Raw genomic sequence first — 13805 nt, 5'->3', positions numbered from 1 at the left:
TTTTGCGTTATGTGGGCCTCTCACTGTCGTGGCCTCTCTCGTTGCGGAGCACAGGCTCCGGACGTGCTGGCCCAGCGGCCATGGCTCACGGGCCCAGCCGCTCCGCGGCATGTGGGATCTTCCCGGACCGGGGCACGAACCCGTGTCCCCTGCATCGGCAGGTGGACTCTCAACCACTGCGCCACCAGGGAAGCCCAATAAGAGGATTTTTATTCTCCTCCCTGAAGCACAAGGAATCACAACCCTTCCTGACAGTTTAAAACAACCAAGAAAAGTGTGAGAAATGGGCTGTGGACCCTAAACCAATCCTATATGGTGCTACCCTGACCGCATCACACGGTTTCTCTGGACCCAGGCAGCTCAGCTGTGGAAGCAAAACAATAATGATGTCCCTGCAGGATGGTGAAGAATGGAAGGAGCCACATCTCATGTGAAAGGTGAAGTTTGCGGGGAGAGAAGAAGGAGGATGATCATGGAGAAGTTCTACTCACTAATCTCTTGGGAGGGTCCCCCCAACCCAGAAGGGGTTAGGGGTGAGGGTGGGCTAATGCCCTTCTCCTCAAAGACCAGCCTCACAGACTCTTCATCTTCCCACACTCTCCACCCATCCAGACTATTACCCATTCTTAAAGGTACACAGAGCAGAAACGTCCCCGGACTCCTCCTCTTTTTAGTTCCATTGCTAGTTCTCCTACAGATAGAAGTAGGTGGTTGGAGAGAAATAAGAAGCAAGCATAACCTTGACATGATTCACAGGAAAGTAAAGAAACCTGTTTAATTCTGCTTAACCTGAATTTCATAAATTTATTTGACCACATAACATTACAGTATTACCTCTAATTATACGCACCATGAAGACAATGTCCCCTGGAACATACCTCAGAAAAGGCTCTGCAACATCGTGTTGAGAGGCCCAGAGAGGTAAAGTGATCTTACCAAGGTCACACAGCGATTAAACGGTAGTCAGGACAAGAACCGTAGTCTCTAGAAAAAAGTCAGAACTCCTGGTCGGCTTGTTGAGAGGATCATGAAAATAAGAGGGTACTTTATAAACTAGAAAGCACTAGTCAAATTTAAGATAGCAATAACTCACAATGCTAAGCATTACTGAAGTATATAGAATATTTGAATAAATGAAAAGTATGTGGTGCTTCAGGATAGGAAGACTAAATTTTGTGAAGATGTCAATTCTCTGCAAATTTCTTAATAATGTTAAAAAATTTAATCAAATCTTCAATGTGACTATTTTAATTTGACAAAATAACTTAAAAGCTCTTTTAAAAAAGGTAAGAAAAGCTAAGAGATTTGAATACAGATGCTAATGAGGAAGAGGGATTTTTCTCTATCAGTTATTAATAAATATAAACCTGCATTAAGCAAAACATTTTAGAATTAGCACAGTAATTGAAAGATTAATAATAAATAATTTGCCCTGAAAATAAAATCCTAGTACATATATGAACTTACTACTACAAAGACACTACAAAAATTAGTAAGAAGAAATGAATGTTTTGGCAATAAGAGTAGTGAGTGGATGAGTGATGATTCTTACCTCATGTAAAGTTGTAAGATCAATTTCTGTTGGATTTCGTAACTAAGTTTTTACAAAATAGACAGCAAAAAGCATAATTAGCAGAGTAATTTTGGGATGAGCAATAACTTTCTAAGCCTAACAATAAAAATGTAAGGGGAAACAAAGAAAAGTATTTTCAATAAAAATAAATATATAATATTTATATGTACATAAACATAATATTACATATTATAATATGAAATAGTTGTACTACAAATATAACATGACTAAAGTCCTTAACATATAAAAGCTCTTAGAAGAAAAAAGATATTTCTAACAGAAAAAACAGGCAAAGGAAATAAAAAGAATTTTAGTTTAAATGCCGACTTAATGTATAAAAAAATGTTATTTGCTTGTGGTCTGAACAATTCAAACTTAACCATGAAGCATAATATAAGACATATCAAATTAGCAAGGATTAAAGACAAATGTTACAAAAGCATGTGACAGTCTTGTAGACTGTTGGTGGGAAAGTAAATCCGGACAACTTAACCCAACTTTTCTAGAGAGCAATTTGGTAATATACAGCAAGCATAAACAGTACATTTACACTTGGACTTAGTAGGTCTACTTGCAGGATTAAACCTTAAGAATAGTAAAGAAATATTCAAGGAAACTTTAGACATAGTCATTTGTGTTAGATTATTTCATTGAGTACATATCTGACAGTAGAAAAGTGAAATTGTGACACAGCCACAGGATGGAATATTAAGAAATATTATGCACCTATAATAATCATTGTTCCTTATTCAATGTTAAACTTTTTAAAAAAGCACAATAAACTGCATATATAATATATTCCAAGTTTTACAGATATATAAATACCTATTCATATCCAGATATATAGCCAGAAAATATAAAAAGGAATATACCAAAAATGGGAAAGTGAGAAATTCTCTCTGGCAGATGGGGTTTTGTCCTTGCACTTTTAAAATATTTCACTAAATTTTTGACAGTGAGCACCTATTACTTTTATTATCAGAATCAACAAAATAATCATGTAAAATACACTATGTAATGTCTCAAAAATATTTTGCAAGTCGCAGTTCCATGAGAGCAAATGAAAGGATCTATTTCCTCTGCAGACAAATCACAAGGGAGGCTCTAAGAGGCATCTGAAAGCAGACACCTTTGTGATGGTAAAGCAGGCCAAATGGAAGAAGAGGAGGTTCCAGATAATGCACTTGGCCCCCAAGAATCACACATCGAAGGGTCTGAAGACCTGCCAGCGTCTCCCTAGTAATGAACTGTCTGGGTGCGAGAGGGATGCAGTCTTTAAATAATGAAGTTCACACACTTTCAGAGCCAAAGCAGAATTCAGGAATTTAGTGATGAATGCAGTGATTCTCCTAATTCATTTCTTTCTCTCCTCTCTCATATTGCTCCTCTTAGAATTTTTTCCCCACTCTGACCCCCAATTAGTATCTTAATAGTGATTTCTGGATTAAGCATGCAACCTGTGAATTATCTATTCCTTTAAAACTCCGTTTTCCAATTGTGTCATTTTTCTATTATCATTGGGATGGGCTGAACCATAAAGTGCACTTGGGCTTCCACGTTAAGTTGAGAATAGTAGGTAGGTAGATTAGACAGAGGCAGGCATCAGGCTTAGAGAATCAACCTGGCCCAGGGCACTAGCCTCTGCTAGGAACCAGGGCTCCTAAGCATAGGCCCAAGGTGATGTGGACAACTCCATCGAAATCCAAGAGGCTCGGGTGGAGTGGGAGTGATGCTCGGAGTCCGGCAGGTGCCTGCATGTGTCGACTTTGGATAGGCTCCCAGGGAGCCTATGAAGTGACTAATGAGAGGTGGAAGGATTAGTGTTCAACCCTGGGCTGGGGAGGCTTGCATGTAGGGGATCAGATAGCATGTAGGGGACTAGAAACGCAGGCAAGAGAATGGGAGGACAGTGGAAACCAAGGCAGATGACCAGCGGTCATTGGATGTACACTAATCATTAGCTTTTTAAACTCTGTTGACCAGCCACCCAATTTAGATGCACAGAAAATGAAGCCGCCAAGAGTAGCAATATAGGACTAGAACCATCTCCCTGGAATCATAGAGAGCCCTTCTCATGCCCCTTTCCCCCACCTGTTCTCATCTACCAGGATGTTCAGCTCCATGCCCTGGCCTCACATCTGCTTCTGTCCTTCCATTTGCTCGCTCCCCCAGTTTTCTCCTAGCTACCTGATTTTGAGCCTCCTGGAAGGACTGGAAATGACAGATTGATTGTATCATGGTCTGAGCTGAGATAAGCCCTCAGGGGGAAGTTTCCTTGGACAGTTTCCCTGTTGAGTAGCACCTCCAAAACAGAAAACAAATTCCCACAGTGTTATTTTTTTAATTATGTGGATCATGAGGAAGAATAGTTTCTTGGTATTTTTATTACATAGAATTACTTTGGTTTCTACTACATTGTAGAGATTTGGACCTAATTTATCCAAATGTTAGTGTTCTATGTTTCAAGGATCTAGAGCTCAAATAGCAATTTAAATGTTAATCTCAGTTCTTGGTACACAGCAGACACTTCATTTATTTGTTCAACAATATTAATTTCTACCTAGACTGGAGCCCAGTGGGTTTTAAGATGATTTCTAGCATCTGTGGTCTGATATACTATGGGAATTCAGATGGAATCCCAGAATTTAATTGCCTCAAAGCTTCCAGTGTACCCTATTTGTGATTAATCCGGAGGTCATTTTGTGATTCAAGAACGAATCACAAGAAGGCACTCACATTAAAATGAATGTGGGACACGTGCATTTCTGTTTTTGGTGAAATTCAACGATTCACTAGTAACCAGAAAGCTGAATCAGCCTGTCATGTAAAGGCAGTCCCTGATTTGCACCAAAGCCTGATATGAATGAGAAGAATTAGGCAGTGGGAAGTTAACACTGCTAATTAAACTCGAAATATGACCCATGGCAGTAATGATCAAATACTCCAGACTAGTAACTAACCCTTTCTGGTCAGAGTAGAAAGAGCTGTATTGAATAATACAGTTATTCAATATGTCCTGGAGGCTAAACTAAGAAATAAATGTTAGACAGTGAATTGCTTTCTTGTTCAGCCCCAGTTTGAGGGAGCTAAAGTTGTATTCTGTCACCTATGATGATGGTGTTGAGAAGTAGGGCAAAGGTAGTACATGCAATGAAGACAATTGGGGAAGATTCCAGATGGGGAGGAATCTTTTCTCTTGGTAGCAAGTTCTTTTAACTAAGGACAAAGACTCAGTGTGGACCTTTCTCCACTTTTGAAATAGTTTTTAGGACACAAGTCCAGTTTCTCATTATAAGCCTTTCTCTGATCTGTGACCACACGTAACGTTCATGGATGGTCCCTGTCTGTCATCACTAACCTGAAAGTTTTCAGTCTGCCTTCATGCATACTCTTGCCAAGCAACCTACTTGTTTGTTTGGCTACTTCTACTCATTTCTCAGACTCAACTCACATATTAATTTCTCCAGGATATACCTTTTGACCAACCATGACCAGTCCCTCCTCAAGTTCTACTACATGCCCCTTATTGGGGATCCTACAGCATCTCCATTACAGTAGTTCACACTGAAAATTTTTGTTTACATATATGCCTCTACCACCAGACTAGAAGCTCCCTGTCCTAGCCTTCCTTCTATGGTACTATGGAACTTCTGTGGAACTACGGTAAAGTTCCCAACGTATGTTGAACTTAGCTGCTAGATTCTCAATAAATGTTTGTTGAGCTTGATTATACAGACTGTAAACCAGTATAATCATTGTCACAGCAACATGACTTCAAGGACAGCTTCCTACTTCGGGCCTGAGTATCATTTGTACACCATCGTATAGGTATATGCCAAGGCTCTCCCTTCAGGGTAAATGCCTTCCCCCTCTGGTACACTACATGAGAGATCACAGGATGACACTTAGTGCCCAACCATTGATATTTGGGACCATCTTGGTCCACAGCCCTGCCGTCCACCTCAACAGACCCAGGCTGCAACAATACTTCCCATTCCATTCATGTTCTCTCTTCTACATGCAGGAGGCCTCCTGCCAGCTGGTCCTACCAGCCCCTAGTCAGAGGGTGCAACCTACATTTCTGTTCAAGACCCCTATTAAAATGATATTAAGAGCCTTACAAAAATATAAGACTGGAATTAACATCCACACTTACATGCAGCTTTATGTAATTCTCTAATTTTTTTGTAATTTAATTAAACTAATTAAATAATAAACTATAAATATATAGTTTATTTATAAATAATAAACTAATTACTTAAATTAATTTAAGTAACTAATTAAAAAGTCTCGTTATATATTTTTTCATAATTGAGTATTAGCAATGAAGGCTATCCTGAAAGTAATCCAAGACGGAATTCCCAGAGGTCCAGGTAAAACAGCTAGAAAATGTGAGTGCAGATAGGTGGTTGTGATGACAATAATTCCATGGTATTTGCAAGGATGTCTCCAAGCTGGGTTACTGGGAGGGTGGTGAAAATGCAGATTTTCCAAAGGGGCATCGGCAGGAGGAGGGGGTCGTGGGGAGGTAGCCAAGGCAGAGGCTCCCATGAGCAAGCCTGGTCCTACCCCCGTGCCTCCTGCTTGACCTCCTTAGTGATTGCTGACCACCTGGCAATGCTTCTGAAGCAGCAGGTAGCGCGAGACACAGGGAAAAATTGGGACAAATTCCTGAATGACAGGTTTCCGATGGTTCAGAAATGGTCACTGCCCAAGGGTCTACAGATCCTCAATGCATCTCATTCCCCAAGTCTAATGAGGCAGCTTTGGGAATCCAAAGCTTTGCAGTCTGCTCCTGCCTATCTCACTTCAGATTGTGTGCTCCCTGTGTTACATAGTGATTCAGCCTCAATGGAATTAGATGCTTTCAGAGCTCTGCTTTTGGTATTTCCAACCCACCTAAGCCAATTACTGAGGCTTGGAGCAGACCTCAGAGCCTGATGCTGTGAATGACAGGTGGTACACTGGTCTCAGTGACAGGACAGCAGAGCTTCTTGGACTGCTGGCTGAGAACTGAGGCTGAATCATAACCTTCTGAGACTTCATTTCCTCTCTTGGGAAGTATGATGTATTCTCTCCTTCCTGTGTTTGAGATATTCATCTTCAACATCACAGAAATAACAGGAACCATAAAATGAAACATAAAAATGTAAAGGGTAGAGAAAGCCCTGTGATCCCTGGGGCAGACGATGCAGCTGCATCTTGTGCGATATTTACGACTTCTGCTGTGTGGAAGCCACACGTTACTCCAGAGTCCATCCATCCAAACACATACTGAGCATTGACCTTACTCTCAGTCCTGGGGGAGACAGTCATGAAACCGACTCAGCTCCAAAAACCCAGCTTCAGACAAGTTTGGGTCAGAAGGAAAATGAAGATCTGTTTCCCACTTGAAAATTGAAAAGAAATGAGGCAGCTTCACCGTCTCTGGCCTAATATTCGAGCAGAAAGCCACTACAGTAAGCAGGGCATGGACTTTCAGTCAAGCAAAGCCATGTTCAAACTCCGTCTGTATCGCTTATAAGCCAGGTATCCTAGATATCAACTTCTCTGAGCCCTACTTCCTCACCTATAAGAATGAGGACAGTGTCATCTCATCAGTCAGGCTGTGACGATTGGCAGCCTGACCAATGAGTACCTATTTACTGAGTACCTATTATACATTACAAACTAAGTCAGTCAGGTGCTAGATTAAAAAGTGATTCGCTCAAATAATGTTAGTTCCTATTCACTCTGTGATTGTTAAAGATACCTTAGAGTTTTTTTGTTTGTCTTCGTTTGGTTTTGTTTGTTTTCAGTTTCCGGGACTGCAAAGGAAAAGAGGATTATTATTCCTTGGATTTGAATAAATCATGTCTTCCTCTCCAGACAAATCTGACATATCTAGTTTCAACAAGTCATACAGCTAAATGTCCTGTATTTCCTGAGATGATTTTCATTTCAAGTAACCTCTTACGATACTTATAAGTACCCTTGTCCTTGTCATCAACCATATATTCATCCATCAGATATTTATTAATCACTTTCTATGGGGAAGATAAAATTTCAGTCCAAAATGGTGACTCAGACTTAATGCCTGGCCTCATGGAAATCCTTCTGGCTCTGGAAGCATATCGCATGGAGTCAAATCCCAGGTATCAGCCCCATGGCAGCATCAGCATCGTCAAGAGAACACTGCAATTCATCCCTCTCAAACCAAGGTTGTAATTTTCTGCTCTGCAGGAAGCTGGGGTCACTGCGTGACCTCAGTAACTTGAGGTTAAAAACCAATTAGTCATAATCCCACAACTATTTAACTGAGCTTAAAACAGTCTCTAGTCACTGAAAAATTCCAAATTCACCTATTCCCTCTACTCACTATTGAGCATCTGGCTTGAATTTTTGCCTCACATGACCACTAGGGGGCATTTAATCCCCAACTATATTCTTAAACACTGGTTCTGAGAATGGTGTTGGTATACCGTCCGTACCTGTGGGGAAGAGGCGCAGGTGGAAAGCCTGTGAGGCTCAAGTGAAATTTCAGCAGACTGGAACTGAAAATAGGACAAAGAGGGTAAATTCAAGCATCATTCTTAAAAAGTAGTGAGTTATTTATAAATCACTGCTCAAACCTAAATGTAGTCCATGAAACTAAGAAAGGAGATAAACCAAGTTTTACTTTGTGTGTACTATGCATCAGTCACTGAGCTAGAAATCTCCATTTTTGTCATCATATCTATCCATCACAAGTATCCTGAGACAGATTTTATTTCTGTCTTCATTTTATAAACGAGAAAACAGGCTCAGAGAGGTTATCATTTACTGATGTGTCACACATCTAGCAAGTAGTAAAGAATCTGATTCCAAATCAGGCTGGTTTGAATGCCCACTCACTTTTCTACTAAATGGCTCACTTGACTGTGATGCTCAAATGCCTCTACACTTGTTTCCCCAATTCCTATTGTCATAATTCTCCAAATCCTCGTATTACCCTGGGATGCGTGTGTGTTTAGGTGTATGTGCAAGCATGGGTTTAAGTATACTATGAATAAATGATCCTACAACTATGTAATTGTTTTCATACTTAATGACCTTTGTACAACTTGATGAAACAGGACTTAATTCTGGCTGGGTATAATTTATACAATCTACATGTTTTAGTCTCCTTTGTAGTGCCAACACTTTCTACTAGAGACAATTCACTGATACTGAATGAATTAACAAATAAAGAAACATGGCTCTTGGAAAGCAACAGTAGGGAACTTCTCTCACCTGGAAATTTCCTGGAGCCAGTGACTTAAGGTTGAGATTGTCTTTCAATAGAAAACTCCAAAGCAGAAGGAGTGGACCTGATTTCACAGGATTTGTTCAACCTGCTCCGTACACATCATCGAATCCCAAGGAGAACAGACCCTGACCTGTTCACAGAGCACCCTGGGACGCCCAGCCCAAAGCACAGTTACTGCAAGCTCCTAAGAAAAGGCTCAGGCGAGCCAGCACTGACTGCTCCAGCCCTCCTGAGGCTTGACCTCCAAGTCACTGATACATCAAACCGGGATAATTTGATTTGCAGTGTTTCAGAGTGGCAAGTCTGAAATCCTTAAAGGATATAGCAGGCTGGAAACTTAGGCTTGATTTCTATGTCCCACAAGGAATTCTTGAGGAAGCATTCCTTCTTCCCGGAGAAACCTCGGCTTTTGCTCTCAAGGCTTTCAACTCATTGGTTGAAGTCCACCCATATTAGGGAGGGTAATCTGCCTTTATTTAAAGTCAAGCGATTGTAGATGTTGATCACATCTATAAAACACCTTCACAACAACCACCTTACACTAGGGTTTGACCACACAGTTGGGTCCTCTAGCCTGGCCAGGTTGACACATACAATTTTACCATCACAAGGGGTTTCTTCAGGCTCTTCTTACCATCTTCTCCAAACAGAAGCACTTCTCATTCCAGTCTTAGACGTGTGCATTCTTACCAGGACTCTGCCCAGACCTTTTGGGCTGAAGTCTCTTGGCTTCTGATTTCCGACTTGCCTCTGGATCCCCTTGGCTCCCTGTTCCTCACCCATAGCTCAGCCCACCCCGTCCTTATGTCCAACCCATCCTGTTCCCCCGGGCTTCTGCTTATTCTGGGCTATGGACTTTAGGTAGATGGAAAGTTCCATTTGAAGGAAGAGTGGAAAACTTTTTATGAAGAACTTGACATTTTAAATGAGTAGCATTCCTGCTTTATTCATCTTTACTAATTATACACTATTCAGTGGAACTTTAATATTACTATATTATATAATTCTGTCAAAGGAGAAATAGTAAGATAACCCATAATCACACTACCCTAAAATAACCACGCTTAACATTTTAGTATACTTCAGTCTTTTCCCTGCATGTATAATTTTGCAGAGTTGTAATCACACCCAACATACAATTTTATTATGTTTTTCCATTTACCATTATATTATAAGCATTTTTAATGTTGCCACATAATCTTCATGTCTGTCATTGTTAATAGCTACATAATAGTTCACTGAATTGAAGTGCTTTATTTACTTAACTATCCTATTATCTTTCAACAATTTCCAATTTCTTCTTACAGTAAATATGCGTAGTGATTGTAGTGTTCTTTTTCAAACTTAGAATTCTTTCACATAGGCTTAAAATTGTTTGGCAAGAATACTGTGTATACATTTTTGTCTCTTGGCATATATTTCCAAATGGATCTTTTTAAAGGTTGCATCAATTTACACTGCTGCCAGTGTAAATAAGGACAACTGTGTCTTTGTTCTCTTGAGAGTAGAGCTTTGACAGGTGGGGATAGGAGACCAGGAGGAAGACTGTTCAACACCAAAGCCTGAGCCTTGCATTCTGTAAAGTACCCTGATCCTCACTGATACACCAGTTTTGTGTTGCTTTGTTTCTCACAGACTGAGCAGTTGATAACTCTGTGGGTCCTCTGTGTTTTTACCATTGTTGGAAATGCCATCATGCTGTTCTCTACACTGAGAAGGAAGAGGAAGTCGAGAATGACCTTTGTGGCTCAGCTGGCCATCACAGGTACATAACTGCAGTGTGTGCAGAATTCCAATGGCTCCTCACTTTCAATTATTTTACCAATAGAATTGGTGTATTATCAGTCCAAAATGCAACCGCAAATTTGGGAGAAATTTCTACAGGGATATAAAACTCAAATTTGAATTTTTCTTCCAGCAAATTTAACATATTTAAATATTTATAAGATTCCATTATAAAAATAACTCCTTATACAACAAACTTGAAAATATCATTATCAGTGCTACCAAAGCATTCTAAAGAGTTCTACTTTCCCTATACACAGCAGCCTCCATGGTTCACTAAGGTGATATTACCATATCATACCGTCTTATGAGCTTAAAGAATATATCCCAGAAAATAGAGTAAAGGGTAATTAGGATTATCGAGTAAATGCAAAATTCTTGGATGAGGGTATAATAACTTTCTTTCACCATATTTTTTCAATTACAGTGTTGTAACCAACATTCTACAAAACTATGTGTTCTTCTAGAGTGTAAGAATTTAGAGGTGGTAAGGATATCAGCTTAGAATTTAAAGTACTGTCAAGAATAATAATAAATGAACTGAAATTTCACCATCTATTGTCAAAAAGAAGAGTTGCATGTTCTAGTCAAATCCATAGTCTGCTATGTTAACCTGGGCTTAATTTCTCACGAATGTTCTAGATAGTCTAGATAGTCTAGATAAATTAATTTGTTAATACCCTCTGGAAAAACTCAAGGGGTCAGATCAGGAGCATTTCAACTGAAGAATTCTTGGAGAGAGAAAGTTTGCCTAGAGTCTGAGATTAGGCTAACTTCTTACTTAAAGTGTTAAAATTTCCTTCATACACATGTCACCATGATCTCAGATCCTGTAGTAAGGGATTTGAGAATACATATCTGAGTCTTTAGTATGTATAAAAAGGTTACTCTGGTATCAGCTGAAGGATCCTATTCTTTCAGATTTACATAAATTTGATTTGAGTCCCCTATCCTATGCTAATGGCCTCCCCAAGATTTATTCAAATTTTCTGGACTTTATATTTTTAGTCATCACTTCTGGTTCTTACTTGCTAACTCTGCTGAACCTTTGCTCTCTTTTACAGGCATCTCACCTTCCCTAGTCTTTTTTTTTTCTTTTTAAGCCATACTGACCCTAACAGGGCACTCAGCTCCCCTTTCTTTTATATTCTTTAAAATCATCCACAGAAACATAACTTTCTATGTTTAAAAGACTTTGTCAAATGTTTCTGGCAACAGAGGGAGATTGCATTATAGCAAAGCAAATATATTAAAATTGAATATTATATATTTTTGAAACTTTCAGCTACAACCAATTGTGTCTTTGACTCTCCAATGTTGTTTTATAGGATAACCAAATTTTTTCACATAAACATATTCTTGAATCATCAGATTCAATTGACATCATCAGTGACACACATATTTGGAAAATTAAATTCAGAGACATTAATTCTTGGCTCTTCTGATAGAGAAAAGTAAGAGTTAACAGTTATTACTGGGTAAGGCAATATTAATGCCCTTCATTAAATAATATTTTCCATCATGACTCACCTCCTAAGAGCAGCTTCCTACTTACAGGCCGGTGTCCTTGAGTGATTCTTTAAGGAACATTTTGATTTCCATTTAGTAGGTGAATCAATTGGAGTCAGATTCATCTGCACATCTATAAAATCCAGATAATGGTGGCTTAAGTTTACAAGGATTTATTTTCACCTATGTAAAGAATTCTGGAGGTAGACGGTCCAGGGATCATATTTTATTTTCTTGTCACTGGGGTCTCAGGCTCCTGTATATATATTTTTACTCTATTAAAGGATTTTCATACTCAAGGTCACCTCATGGTATGGATGGCTCCTGGTTCAAGGTGGCTGCTAGAACTCCTGCCATAATCCCCAGATTCTAGTCTAACAAAAAGGACGAGAGGAGGAAGGACAAGAGGGGCTCATGCCAGCTATGTGTCCTCTTAACTGGCATTCCTAGAACTCCCACCCATTAATTTTTGCTTGCATCTCATTTGTTATCTCTAACTGAAGAAAAGCTGGTAAATGTTTTTGTTTGTTCATTTTTAACCCATTGGCCAGAATAAAATCAAGCTTCTTTTCCTAAGGAAGAATGAGAGAACAGAGATAAGTAGCAGTCTCTGGCATAGCTCGTCTTCCATATTTCAGTTTCCATTGAGAACTGAGAAGTTTAGACAATGAATCTCTGTTTGACTACCCATTTGACTGCTTTGAAGGTGCTTCCTCCAGAGTGCCATGCTTTCTTCTTTAGACCTCATGTCTTGGAAGGCCAGCACTTCGCATGTTGTCCAAACACTGCAGTGACCCACTGGATGACTGCCCCATTAAGTAGATAAACTCCTATTGTTGACTATTCACATAACCTCCCCGCCACCCAGTTTTTGGCTATTATTAGCAATTCTGCAATGAATATTCTCACAATTAAATCTTGTGAGCATTCTTTATTATTTATTTAAGAAAATTTATAGACATGAACTTACTGCATCAAAAGAAGACACTTCAAACTGGCCAATGTCCTGTTAGGTAACCCAAGATTAAAAGATGATGAAAAATGTCACGGGACAAATGCTCTAGAAACACAGATCCACACTGAGTCTTGTTTAAAAAGGACCCTGAAAACAAAAGCCCTACTGGCTTGCAATAGTTATGAGGACACGGATTCTCTTTGTTCGCCTATAAATGTTCTATCTGTACCTACTCAAGGCTAATTTGCTTATTTTAAAAAGGAGCATTTTCTTCCACCCTAGCCAGTGTATCAGAGAAGAAGCCACACCTAATCTGGCCTTTCTTTCCCCCACAGTAATTATAGCAGCACTCGTATTTGTGAAAACAAAGAACACATCATTTACAAGACATTTGAAGAATTGTTTTTATTTTGCATCTGTATATTTTAATTCACTTCCCTCTTCTCCATATTTCTTATCCCTTCAAAAAATCTTACCTAATTCTTCTCTATATCTTCCATTAGGAATTTTGACTGTAGGTTTAGTCTTGAGAACGGAAGGAAACCAGAAGTTCTTAAAGCTGCTATTTTGGCATATTCTGCCATTCTTAGCACTTCCATTTTAACAATCTATTGGATGAATTTAATGACTGTTTATATTTTATGAGCTAAAGTGCCAATTAAAATTTATTAGTCATTTATCATCTTCAAGACTGACTTGTCTTTTATTCAAATGCC

At 39.2% G+C, this 13805-nt stretch overlaps 1 protein-coding gene across 1 annotated transcript in view; it reads left to right on the top strand.

The window, feature by feature from the left end:
• Positions 1–13177, top strand: part of LOC113618570 (neuropeptide S receptor-like) — a 28724-nt gene extending 15547 nt beyond the window's left edge. The window contains exon 3 of the mRNA XM_027102781.1: positions 10476–13177. Coding sequence (XP_026958582.1) covers positions 10476–10613 — 138 coding nt within the window. The 3' untranslated portion in view covers positions 10614–13177. The remainder of the gene's footprint in view (positions 1–10475) is intronic.
• Positions 13178–13805: the final 628 nt, after the last annotated feature.

The sequence above is a fragment of the Aethalodelphis obliquidens genome, unplaced genomic scaffold (assembly GCF_003676395.1).
Source record: "Aethalodelphis obliquidens isolate GAN/ISIS:26980383/991018 unplaced genomic scaffold, ASM367639v1 scaffold5, whole genome shotgun sequence".
In the NCBI taxonomy this organism is placed as follows: Eukaryota; Metazoa; Chordata; class Mammalia; order Artiodactyla; family Delphinidae; genus Aethalodelphis; species Aethalodelphis obliquidens.
Note: the sequence above shows the minus strand (reverse complement) of the source record. Positions and strands in the feature narration are given on the sequence as shown.